The 11,599-nt window shown below is 36.1% G+C and overlaps 1 protein-coding gene across 1 annotated transcript; it reads left to right on the top strand.

Moving 5' to 3' along the window:
• Window positions 1-3,335: 3,335 nt before the first annotated feature.
• On the top strand, window positions 3,336-10,625 carry LOC105386668 (troponin C, isoallergen Bla g 6.0101). Its single transcript, XM_038118115.2, has 6 exons — window positions 3,336-3,486; window positions 5,018-5,045; window positions 6,480-6,623; window positions 8,386-8,505; window positions 9,400-9,531; window positions 10,402-10,625. Exons 1-6 carry the CDS (start codon window positions 3,484-3,486, stop codon window positions 10,434-10,436), a joined length of 462 nt encoding a protein of 153 aa, XP_037974043.2. The 5' UTR covers window positions 3,336-3,483; the 3' UTR covers window positions 10,437-10,625.
• Window positions 10,626-11,599: the final 974 nt, after the last annotated feature.

Below are 11,599 nucleotides of genomic sequence, written 5' to 3'. Positions count from 1 at the left end.
TTATGAACTTTCATTAATTATTTTGTAAAGTTAAGTTATAAGTTATTGATAAGGCATAAAATATATTTTTAAGTTCTATCGGTACTTGTTTTCTTTTAATGTTCTTAATAAATAATTTAGAAATAAAACACTGAAGATAGTTATGTAGTAATAGTATGTAGTTCCTGTAACAGATAATTATTGACTTTCAAGATATTCGATTTGAATCCATTAAAACTCAAACCTATGAGTTTTAGTTATTGAACGCTACTACGGAGCTAAAGTATTATTTCGTATTTGATTAGATAGAAGTTTTCATGAGACTCTGAAAATCACAAGAGTCTATCGAGATACGAATATAACAAGGAATAACGAGGTGCTAAACTGTATATAAAGCTCGGAAATTCGGGAAAATACTTTAACAACTGCAACTAGATAGTCAACGATCTACACCAATATTATTAGATAAGATATAGATAAGTTATTATTATTATTACAATACAAACTATATTTTGTTCACGTCCTTTGTACAATACAGCTTTTGCTACAAATGCAGTCCCACTAATAATACGACTGTTAAAGTAAACAAGTACTTTTGCCTTTACTTATTCTCAAAACGCTATGTTTCATTGTTAAAATGATGCCCCCGAATGATAAATTTTATGATTCGGTTATATTATTTCATTGTCTCTGATACCATGCATCTGCATAAATGCTTACTTATATACAATAGATACAATACAGCAATGTAAAGCCAACACTTTGGAATAATCGTTACAATTCTACCATTAAATTTATTAATATCTTTCATCTACTAAGCTCAGCTCAACGTTGTTGATGTATATTTTATTTTGTTTTTCCATTTCTGTCTCTTGAGTGATGGATATTAAAATGTTATGGTTCACGTTAGTTTTTTTGTTGTTTATCGTTTTAAGCTAAACGTACACATTTATAATGTGTGAAACGGCTTTGATCGTTTTGGATAGGCAGCGTTCCCACTACGCCGGACCGGCAGATCTGCCGAAAACCGGACACCGGACAGAGTGTTCACATTACATCGGATCCCGGAAGAAATTCAGACAGTCCTCAGTTGAATTTGGACCTGCGCGCACAAATTGTTGTGTTGTGGTGGTAGAAGGCAAAATAAAAGAAAACATTGGGTACACCCTATTTTACGGGAAAGATTTTCCATTCTTTTCATTTTACATCCAGGGGCGAGGGGAGCACGAGCGGGGCGAGCGGGGGACAGATACCGGCACAAACTCGTTCACATTACTCCGGGCCCGGTCGTTCTACCGGCAATTCGTAGTGACAAAACGTTCGGTAGAAATGCCGGGCTCGGCAAAAATGCCGGACCCGGGATAATGTGAATAGCTTCATATAAATTGTACAGCCACTAGCTCTTCCGGCAGATTTACCGGCGCGGCAGATCTGCCGGTCCGGCGTAGTGGGAACGCTGCCATAGTTTTCAAGTGTCTTAAACAAAACGCGTGGTAAGGAAGGAAATTTCACACCGGCCGGAAAATAGTTTTGGCAACATTTAGATATTATTTTTGGGCACTTTTATTTTCAGTCAACTTTTTTTTCGTAACCCTAAAAATATACGTTGGCCTTTTAGATTAAAAGATATCAGCATGACCTGAATGTGTGCAATTAAAAATGTCTAAAACTCTACTTCGAAACCTTTCCTGGAATGCTATATTTTGAACGTTATTTTCGTGGCATTTGGATATAAATACATAATTTGACCTATCTATCTTTTTACATAAGTAGTATGATTTGAATTTATGGTATGAAAATACGCTTTGCGCTCCCCTGACGTTCGCTCTTGGAACTAAATAGAGCTCATACGTAAGCTAAACGTTTATCAAATAGATGCATACACACAAGCCACTATTACTTATACTTCCACAATTTTTTACAAATAGAGCCCAATTAAAATCTGTCTTGTTGTCCACCTACACTTTGCCCCGTTTGACAATGCAGCATAGTTAATTTTATACCGAACTTAAAAGTCTATGTATGTCGCATAGGCATCGTAATAATAGCTATCAGCGAATTAACAAAATTGAATTGTAAAATAAAAGCTGTTCCCGCGAGCTTCGCATCGCCTTAAAAAGTTTTTCCACGGGTATTCTAGGATAAAAATCCAGGGTGTCAGCTAACTCTATACCGAATTAAATTAAAATCGGTTCAGCCGTTTTGACTTAAAGAGGCAACAAACATACTCACAAACTTTCGCATTTATAATATAAGTAGGATAAGAAAACTACAAGATATGAAAAAAATCCAACTAGAATTTATTGCAAGTCAAGACTTCGTCATCATTTTGAGCCCGTAATCGTCAACTACTGGACATAGGTATCTCCCAAGAAACGCCACAACACTCTGTCCTCAGCCTTCCTCGTTCAGCCACTACCGGCTACTTCTCTAAGTTCAAGCGGACCGCAGTGCGTCCCACACTGCGCTCGCCTGTCCGTGGACTAGAGAACTCGTGCAAAACGCGTGCACTGACATAAAACTGTAAGTACAATTGTTTCGTGTTAACATATTATTATTTCTGGAAGCTCTTCAATGAACCGCGGCCAACATTTCAGATAGACAAGCCAAATAAAGATTTCACAACTGGTTCTAAATTTACTGAAATTCCGTACTAGAAACGCAATGAATGCGAATTCCACATTTTGTAATTGTTGTAGTGAATTAGCGGCGGCGTCGACAACGCACTATACAGCGATCGGGTTTATTGTCGATTGTGATACGAAAAAAAGTTACAGTATTTTAATATGGCCACTAACATAAGCGAAGCGCGTGGAAGTTCCACAACCGTGGTTGCTAATTGTATCTACGGCTAAGCAAGTTCAATAACTCTAATATCGATGGCAGTTTATTTCTTACTATACGTTACTTCATGGGTAGATATACTTATTCAAAGTGATATAAATATTTGTAAGTATGTCTGTCACATTTTCGATATTGACAGGGTGAGATGGGTCATTTTGTTAGTAAAAATAGCAACGCAGTAATGTATTACGTGGATCAATAGCAACACTGTACAAAACAATTTGAATACTAATAAACCTCTGCCTGACCTCTGTTTATTAAAGGTAGAATATTTGCGAGCCATTTGAATTTTATATTTATTAATAGTAAAATAATATTTGAGTACTTTGTTTGTTAAAAACATACATAATATGTATAGAGGGCACGGATCTGCGCGTGGCAGGAACATGCTTTTCTAGATACTTTATTTAAACATAAATGGAGAGCTATTTCACTTACAGTTACAGAAATCTGAAATCGCTTCTCGCTCGCATCAGTGGCCTCGCAGCTTCAATGAATTCGTATATTATTTTGGTTTCTACTAGATTTTCCGAGGCATCGAGATTCCCGGTTCCCGAGACTTCTGTTAGTCGCTCACCCACCCCGGAACTGACACTGTCGGTCTGGTTAAACGACTCCAGTTTAGTCTCTAACTAACTTGAATACCTACCCGAAGTGAAAATGGTGAGAATTATCAGTGAACTTGTTGTTTCTTTGTAATGTAAATACACTATGAATGTGATTTTTTTTTAAAACCTGGAGTAACGTTTATGTAGGAACATACCTAAACAAAAAACCACAAACAGGCATATTTAAAAGTTATAAACAATTGGTATTAGTGAAGTTAGAGTGTGATTCGGGAAAATAACGGTATTCATAATGTATATACAGGCTGCTCCAGAGCAGAATCTTTTTCAGGCGGTTAGGCGGCGGCTTTGTTAGGCACCGTAAATTTTCTAGTATTTACAATGAACTAAATCAAACTAACTAACCTTATCAAGTTCAGTAAACAATCACAATAATATATCCCTATTTTATTCATATTGTTCAGTACTTAGTCGGTTATAATTATCTATATTCATTATAATTATAGTTATCGTAATTGCAATACAGTTGTAACGGTGATTAAGAAAACTAAAACCTTAACTAATTTTGTTTTTTCGGGGTTATAGTTAATCCACCTCATTTTAATGCTCGTGTAAAATCGTTATGTATACCTATGTCTATATCCTGGTAATGTTAAAAGTAATTACACTGACGAGCAATGAACAAGTTCCAATTAAAATAGCACCAAACTACCTACTTCCACACGGAAAATCTGCAATATTGCAGTATTTAACAACGCGAAGCAGTGCACCTCTGCCTACCCTGTAAGGGAGTACATTATATAGTACAAGGCGTGAGTGCGTGTTTTTTTTGTGTTTTTTTAACAACGCATCGGAATAGGTACCTTCTACCAACTAAAAACGTAAATATTTTTTTCAAATTTGAATTTAAATGTTTGACAAAAATGGGTTTGTTTAGTGTCGGCATTTTGTGAGTGGAACTTTTTCATTGCTCGCGAGTGTATTATCAGCCAAGAATATTGTCTTTTTCTTCAACTTTTTTAAACATTAAGACCTAGACATAAAAGAAAGCTTTCATTTAATTGTGCGGCCTCGTCCGATGGTGGCGGCAGTAAACGGAGCTATAAAAATAAATTCATTATTTCAGCGCTATTATTACGCTTTCCCGGATTTCTACGATTCCACGAATAAATTGAACTAGAATTTAGGATAATCTAATGCTGTTTGAAATTAGACTTACTGTTACACAGACTAATATCAAAGCTTTCGACTTTTAATATAAAATTTGATTTTACTTAATAATGAAGTTACCCAGTACCTATTTACTTAGAAATTTGAGAGGTTAGTAGAGTAGTCAATAAATTTAATGTTAGTAAAAAAAAATGTATGATAAATTCCATATTTTACCAGTAGCAAAATTCTCTAGAAATCAGTTTATCAGCATTTAATTAGGTATATCAGTATTATGTATGTATGTGTGTTTATGAATAAATAAATTAAATTGATATAGTCCATAACACTGTGTAATTATCAACAAATCTCCGTAACGATGCTGATGAGTCAAAGTTTATATTACAAACGTTACTAATTCAACATGTAGTCACTGTTTACGTGCTAAGTAAATAATATGAATTCTATTTACTTTTCAGGAAGAACTCGGCAAAGAACAGATTGCCAGTAAGTATCTATTTTTTATTCACTTTATATTTTACAGAAGATAGGTACCTCTTTTAATATATAAAGTTTTATTTTATTTACTCTGTATTTTACAAAAAATATAATATTCTGTTATTATCTTTCAATAGGTATAAAGTTTAAGCGTTACGTACTCGCTACCACAATGTTATAATAAGATGCCATTTGCATTTTTGTTCGCGTGTAAATGGCTTCTTTGATCGCTCGAGCTATTATTGTTATTAAATGACATTATTATGAGTTTCTTTATCAGTATACAAAGTATTATTACCTACTTTGTAATCTACAACTATCAACACGAACTTTCAACGTGCCTTGATGAATGGTTTTATCAAAAAGCTTAGGTCAGTTAGCAAACTCATTGCTTTCCTAACTTTTATGGTACTTATATTTTATAAAATTTTAAATTTGAATTGACACCGTTGATTTGAATTATGCCTTTGTTTTGTTGAGTTTAATCCTCAAATTCATAGACCGTATTGTAATGTTATAACAAGGTAAAAAATTACTTTGAAACATACAAATTTTGACTGTTTACGTCACTAAAAAGTTGAAATTCGTATATCACAACGTCAATTCCAAACCTGTTGTAAAGTTTCAAAAAGCTCTATGAATATGGGGGTTACCATATAAAAGTTTAGTCTATGGTGCTTGTAGCATATCCCAAGTCTTATCTTACATACCTAATACAACATCAACTACTTACCTGTATGTTTAACGCTACAACATACATCTCAATAATGTACTTAATGTGAGCTTCAATATTTGCAGTATTTGCAATTAGTCCCGTATGCAAAGTGTAGTATTTGCAGACCACCAAATTACCTACCTTTTAGCGTAATTGACAGCTATTCATAGACTGTACCCTCTATCGATGAGGCAGTTCGGTTTATATTAGTCTTTTACTACAGGTAATAAAGTAGAGATTTGGATAAAATAGTAAACCTTTCGTTTAGCCCTGTGAGAAATCAAAGTAATTTTCAATGGTCACGGTTTCTTTGGAAAGCTTATCATACAGCCTCTCTCTTCATTTCAATGTGTTAATGTGAAATCTTTGAAATTGAATGAGTCATACCAAATAAATAAATATAATATATATAAACTAGAGATACATTATCATTCACTCTCATTTTATGTGTTAGAAACTCTAGAATACTCGTACCGTCGTCAGCGATATAGGCTGTTCTCACACTACCCGATATCACGCCGCGTGTTATATGAATTGTCTGAGCGCACAAACGCACGTAAATGCGTTTTCTGTATGCTGGACTGTACGTGTTTTCTATACAAACGATTAGTAGAAGAGAAGTTACGTTCGGAAAAGCATTCACGTAACATGCAGCGTGGAACTAACTATGAGAACCGCCATAAATTCAACATCACAGTTCTAACCTTCTCACCTTCTTCTCTCCCCAGTCCTCAGGAAGGCGTTCGAGGCCTTCGACCATGAGAAGAAGGGCTGCATCGGCACCGTGATGGTGGGCACCATCCTCACCATGCTGGGGCACTCCGTGACCGACGAGACCCTGCGCGAGATCATCGCTGAGGTTGACGAGGATGGTGAGCGTGTTTTGTTTTTATTGCGGTGAATGAAGGGCTTGATGGAGAGCGTCTTTTGTTTTTTGCGTCGAACAGGTTTGTTGTGTTTTGTTTTTGAAGACTCGTTCTGACATGAATTATAAGAACAAGGGGTGCATCGGCACCGTCATAGTCAGAAATAGTTCCAGGATATCTGAAAGTTGGAACTTTTTCATTGCCCGCTGTATGTTGGTATTTTATCTAATTTACTCGAGAATTCACCAGTTTATTTTTATTCGACCTACGAACAAAACAAATTTCCATAAAGACGAACACAATAGCAATCGCTTTATTAAAATGCTAAGCTGACATTTAAAACCGCAGTAAAATTCTCTTTTTATTCTAGAAGCGTCTGCAAAATGTGTTGGCTCTAAATTGTGTTCATTTGTAGATGAAAAAGAAACAGTTGAACAATAACAACTAAACGTTTGATATAAACAATACACGAACCAGAAGAGTGTCGGTGCAAAAGAAACTTCTCGATAAATAAAACCTCACTTTCCAAGTGAGCTTTTATTTTGAATTAGTTCGTTTAGAAGCTTTGTGATTTTATTCAATGATTTTATTTGGTTGAACTTAAAACGTTTATCACAGTTTGAAAGTAAACAAAAATGTAGCTGTATAAGTACATATTCATCCGGACAGTATTAAGCTTTGTTTCTGTAGCGATACTCTATCTTGTTCGTTTATTGTTTTTCAAAGCTCGCAGCTTTCCTTTTGTACGAGCCGCGAGTAAAACAAAGTAGCTAATGAGTTTTTCAAAGCTTTTTTTATCGCTAAAATGTAATTGATTGATCACTTTTTTAAGTGTTAATCAAACAAACAGTGAACTGTTAGAAGTTTTTCATTATATTGTTTAAGCAAAAGTGTTTTGATACTAAACATTCACTGGACACAACAGCTTTGACGTGCTTCTAAGCTCGTGGTTAGCTAAATGTAGAGCGCTATTCTACAGGGTGTTGCATAATTGGTATACTAAGCCGAAACCTACATGTGCAGCATGTTATATCTAAGCCCGAAACTGAAATCAGAATTTGGAAAATCGCGAAAAAAAAATAATTCCATAGTAAAAGTCACGTGACCAATAAAGTTTCTATTCTCTGGAAAATGAATATTTTTTTCGCGAATTTTCAAATTCTGATTTCAGTTTCGGGCTTAGATATAACATGCTGCACATGTAGGTTTCGGCTTAGTATACCCTTTTTGCAACACCCTGTATAAAAATACTATTTTGTCCGCTTTTAGTCACAGATGAAACATAGATGAGTTGATGAATATAAAATGGATGCATACACACAAGCTCTATTCTCTATTATCAATATTTAATCGTGTCATCTATTCGTCAGTACGTTTCAACTACAATGTGTTTGCGATAGGCTTGGATAGCTCTTTCTTATGTTAGCAGTTACTTCCTATTGTGTTGTAGTTAGATATTAATAATAATTTTAATTGTAGTATTAAATAAAAAACGGATGGTTTTTACTATCAACTTTTGAGGTCCCTTCAAATAAAAGGAACTCAGTAGGTATATTTCCCTGATTGTACCTACGGGCACAGAATAATAACTAGTACCTACCAGTACTACGGGTAGGTGTAAAAAGAGTAAATTGAGTTGGTGTATTATCCGGCCGACGGATTCTCGATTCCAAAATTTAAGATAAATGAAAAAAACCTTAATTAAATTTGTTACATTTATTAAAAATTCATAACATTCATTTAATGTATTTTCAAATACCGTTTCCAGGCTCCGGTGAGGTTGAGTTCGAGGAGTTCGTGACGCTCGCCTCCAAGTTCATGATTGAGGAGGACGCCGAGGCCATGCAGCAGGAGCTGAAGGAGGCCTTCAGACTGTACGACAGGGAAGGTGAGGTAGCTAGGATCGCCATCATCATTCTTCTTCTTCAATCCCGCTACTCCTACGAGGAGTCTGGGGCTGACACTGATCTTTCTCTGTCGTGGGCCAGCAAGTTGAGCTCTGGCCACGACTTCCCTTTCTCTTGGGCTTCGCTGAATATGGACCATCATCATCACCACGGTGTCATCATCATTGTGACACCTTATATATGGGTACTGACCAACGTTACGGACTGTAATTTAACATTCCCAGCGAGCATGTTACGCAACGCTGTGTTCTAAAATCGGCTCGTTGCTCGCTGGTTTCCCCCTAACACTACGTACTGACTGCACGAATGCTTGCTGTGTAACATATCACATTACACCTCGTAACGTTGGTCAGTACCCATCTAAAGGCGAATCTACAAGGTTACAGTACCTACACATGAATATTCCGGTGAAATGCACCTTTAGACGCATATTAGATTACCATATTATACCATTAGCTAGTATGAGAAAAGCTTATCACGTAGGAGAAAAACATCACCCAAGGACTGACTTTTATCACATCATCCTTTGCTTACGTTATCGTTAGTACAATGCCTGCTATCGCTCTTACATAAAGGAATCTATAGTGAGTCCATTTTCAAAAATGGAGTTTTGACATTAATGAGACAACGCACAAAGCTTCCATTCGAAAGAACCCTGTCGAAACTGAAACCCCTACAAATTCTTTTTATAGAATTTAAACAGTGCTTTTAAAGACTCATGTGGTTGAGGATTTAGGAGGGTTGAGGTCCTGAATCTTTTTTTTTTAAACTTACTTATTCTTCACACTATTCAATTCCGTGCTACTTCAGCCCAATCTCCGTCTCGGCCTGTCTCCTGGACCTTATTATTAGTACCTAAATGTATTCCTCACCAGGTAACGGCTACATCACCACTGACGTCCTGAGGGAAATCCTGCGGGAGCTGGATGACAAGATTAGCGCCGAGGAACTCAACATGATGATTGAGGAAATCGACTCCGATGGTTCCGGCACCGTGGACTTCGATGGTAAGGGAATTAGGGCTGGATTGCAATGGAAATGTAGCAGATAGGCATGAGGTCTAGTGTACCTATTAAAAAAAAATACAGCGATGCAAAATAATGATGTAGGTTTTATGTTGGTTGAATAGAGTCGAATAGTTAGTAGTGTTAAATTATTCGTGATTGCTCTCTATATGTAGGTATATCAAGCATGATTCATTTTGTCTATTCAAATCGAATCGGTATGATAAACCGGCCAAGTGCGAGTCGGGCTCGCGCACAAAGGGTTCCGTAGCTTAAATCAACCTATCTCAAAAACTATAAGAGATACTTTGATCAAACCAAAAATCGTTGAAAGAGTTAATTAGCATGCATCACCTCTATTTTTTTTAGAATTTTATACCCCGTAGTTATAAAAATAGAGGGGGGGGGACATACTTTTTACGACTTTGAGAGCTGATATCTCAAAAACCGTTCACTTTAAGAAAAATGTTTTTTAGAAAACTTTATATCATTTTAAAAGACCTTTCCATTGATACCCCACACGGGTATGTACATCGAAAAAAAAAATTTCATCCCTCAGTTACATGTATGGGGGGCCCCACCCCCAATTCTTTTTTTTACTATTTAGTGTCATATTTTTGTAGCGGTTCATACAACACATATTCCCATCAAATTTCATCACTGTAGTACTTATAGTTTCCGAGTAAATCGGCTGTGACAGACGGACAGACGGACAGACGGACAGACGGACATGACGAAACTATAAGGGTTCCGTTTTTGCCATTTTGGCTACGGAACCCTAAAAAAAATCGTGTCAGTTCAGTTTTGTAGATTTTCAGTTGTTTATCAGATTATTGTTATATTTGATAAATTGTGCATGCATTTTTTTCGCAGAATTCATGGAAGTGATGACTGGAGGTGATGACTAGACCTGACCCTCCACTCCTGCTGTGCATCATCAACACCTACCCTGGGGACACCACAATACCCTGATGAGGAAGGGTCACCATTATCTTTTTACCATCAAACCAGACCAGTATATGACCACCACACCTTATACTAAAACTTGGTAGCAAATAACTAAAATAAGAAAAATAAATACCACCAGAATTTTTAAATATGATTTTTCTTTGTTTCCAACTTTCCACCCACGTTTTTGAATTATGTCCTACACAGAGCACAAAGTTATTTCAGGACAGAATTCCATTACCAAAAATAATATTTGGAACTACGAAAAAATAAATGAGACAGCGATTCGTTACAAATGCCCGTTTAAATTAACTCATGGACATGTTTTATGGTGAAAAAATACATCATCATCAGCTCTTAATTGTCCACAGCTCGACATAGGCCTCTGCCAAAGGGCAGCAACACTCTGTCTTCGGGCTCGGTCTTGCAAATTTGTCGAAATATAGGACGCCCTAACATACCATTCTATCCAAGCACACCGTATCCTTATTTTTAAATATTTTCACTGCTATAATAAATTCGATCTTCCTCATGTATAACGTAGAAACACCGAAACATATTTCAACCCACATCAGGCTATTACTTTACTGTACAGTGGTGACACGCAAAACGTAACACCTGCAATTAAAATAAACACCTACGACTCTGCCACGCGTGAATTAAAAATCAAAAAATGAAACGTTTGGCATGTGTCCCACTGTACGTACATAAAATCCCGGCACATTTCAAATATCACTCTCCACCGAATACGCAAGCAAACGAAACGAAAAATAGGAAACTGTACACAAACGGAAAAAAATAAATAAAACATGAATCACATGTCGCATTGTGTCGCACAGACACATCTTTGTACCTTTAACATGTACATTGTACAGTATTCCAGTGATTTTAGAAATAAATAATGTAGATAAATAACGAAATACACTGCAAAATACTTACATCATAAATATAAACATGGATTTATATTGTATATCAAAAATGCAGAATCCGTCTAATATATATGACGGTGGTAGATACAATATGATTTGTTTTTACAGACAAATTTAGGTACCATCTTATAAATACCGTCTCTTTCGGGGGCTATTGGATTGGTGCAATGACAGTGCAATGTAATTCAGGAAGT

Source organism: Plutella xylostella, chromosome 10 (genome assembly GCF_932276165.1).
Source record: "Plutella xylostella chromosome 10, ilPluXylo3.1, whole genome shotgun sequence".
Classification (NCBI taxonomy): domain Eukaryota; kingdom Metazoa; phylum Arthropoda; class Insecta; order Lepidoptera; family Plutellidae; genus Plutella; species Plutella xylostella.
This window is presented reverse-complemented; position numbering and strand designations above follow the sequence as displayed.

What these genes read in the sequence shown, in the direction of transcription:
- LOC105386668 (XM_038118115.2), top strand. An exon ending in CGCTGAGGTTGACGAGGATG is followed by an intron (nt 6,624 to 8,385) that starts GTGAGCGTGTTT and finishes TACCGTTTCCAG; the next exon opens with GCTCCGGTGAGGTTGAGTTC. An exon ending in CAGACTGTACGACAGGGAAG is followed by an intron (nt 8,506 to 9,399) that starts GTGAGGTAGCTA and finishes ATTCCTCACCAG; the next exon opens with GTAACGGCTACATCACCACT.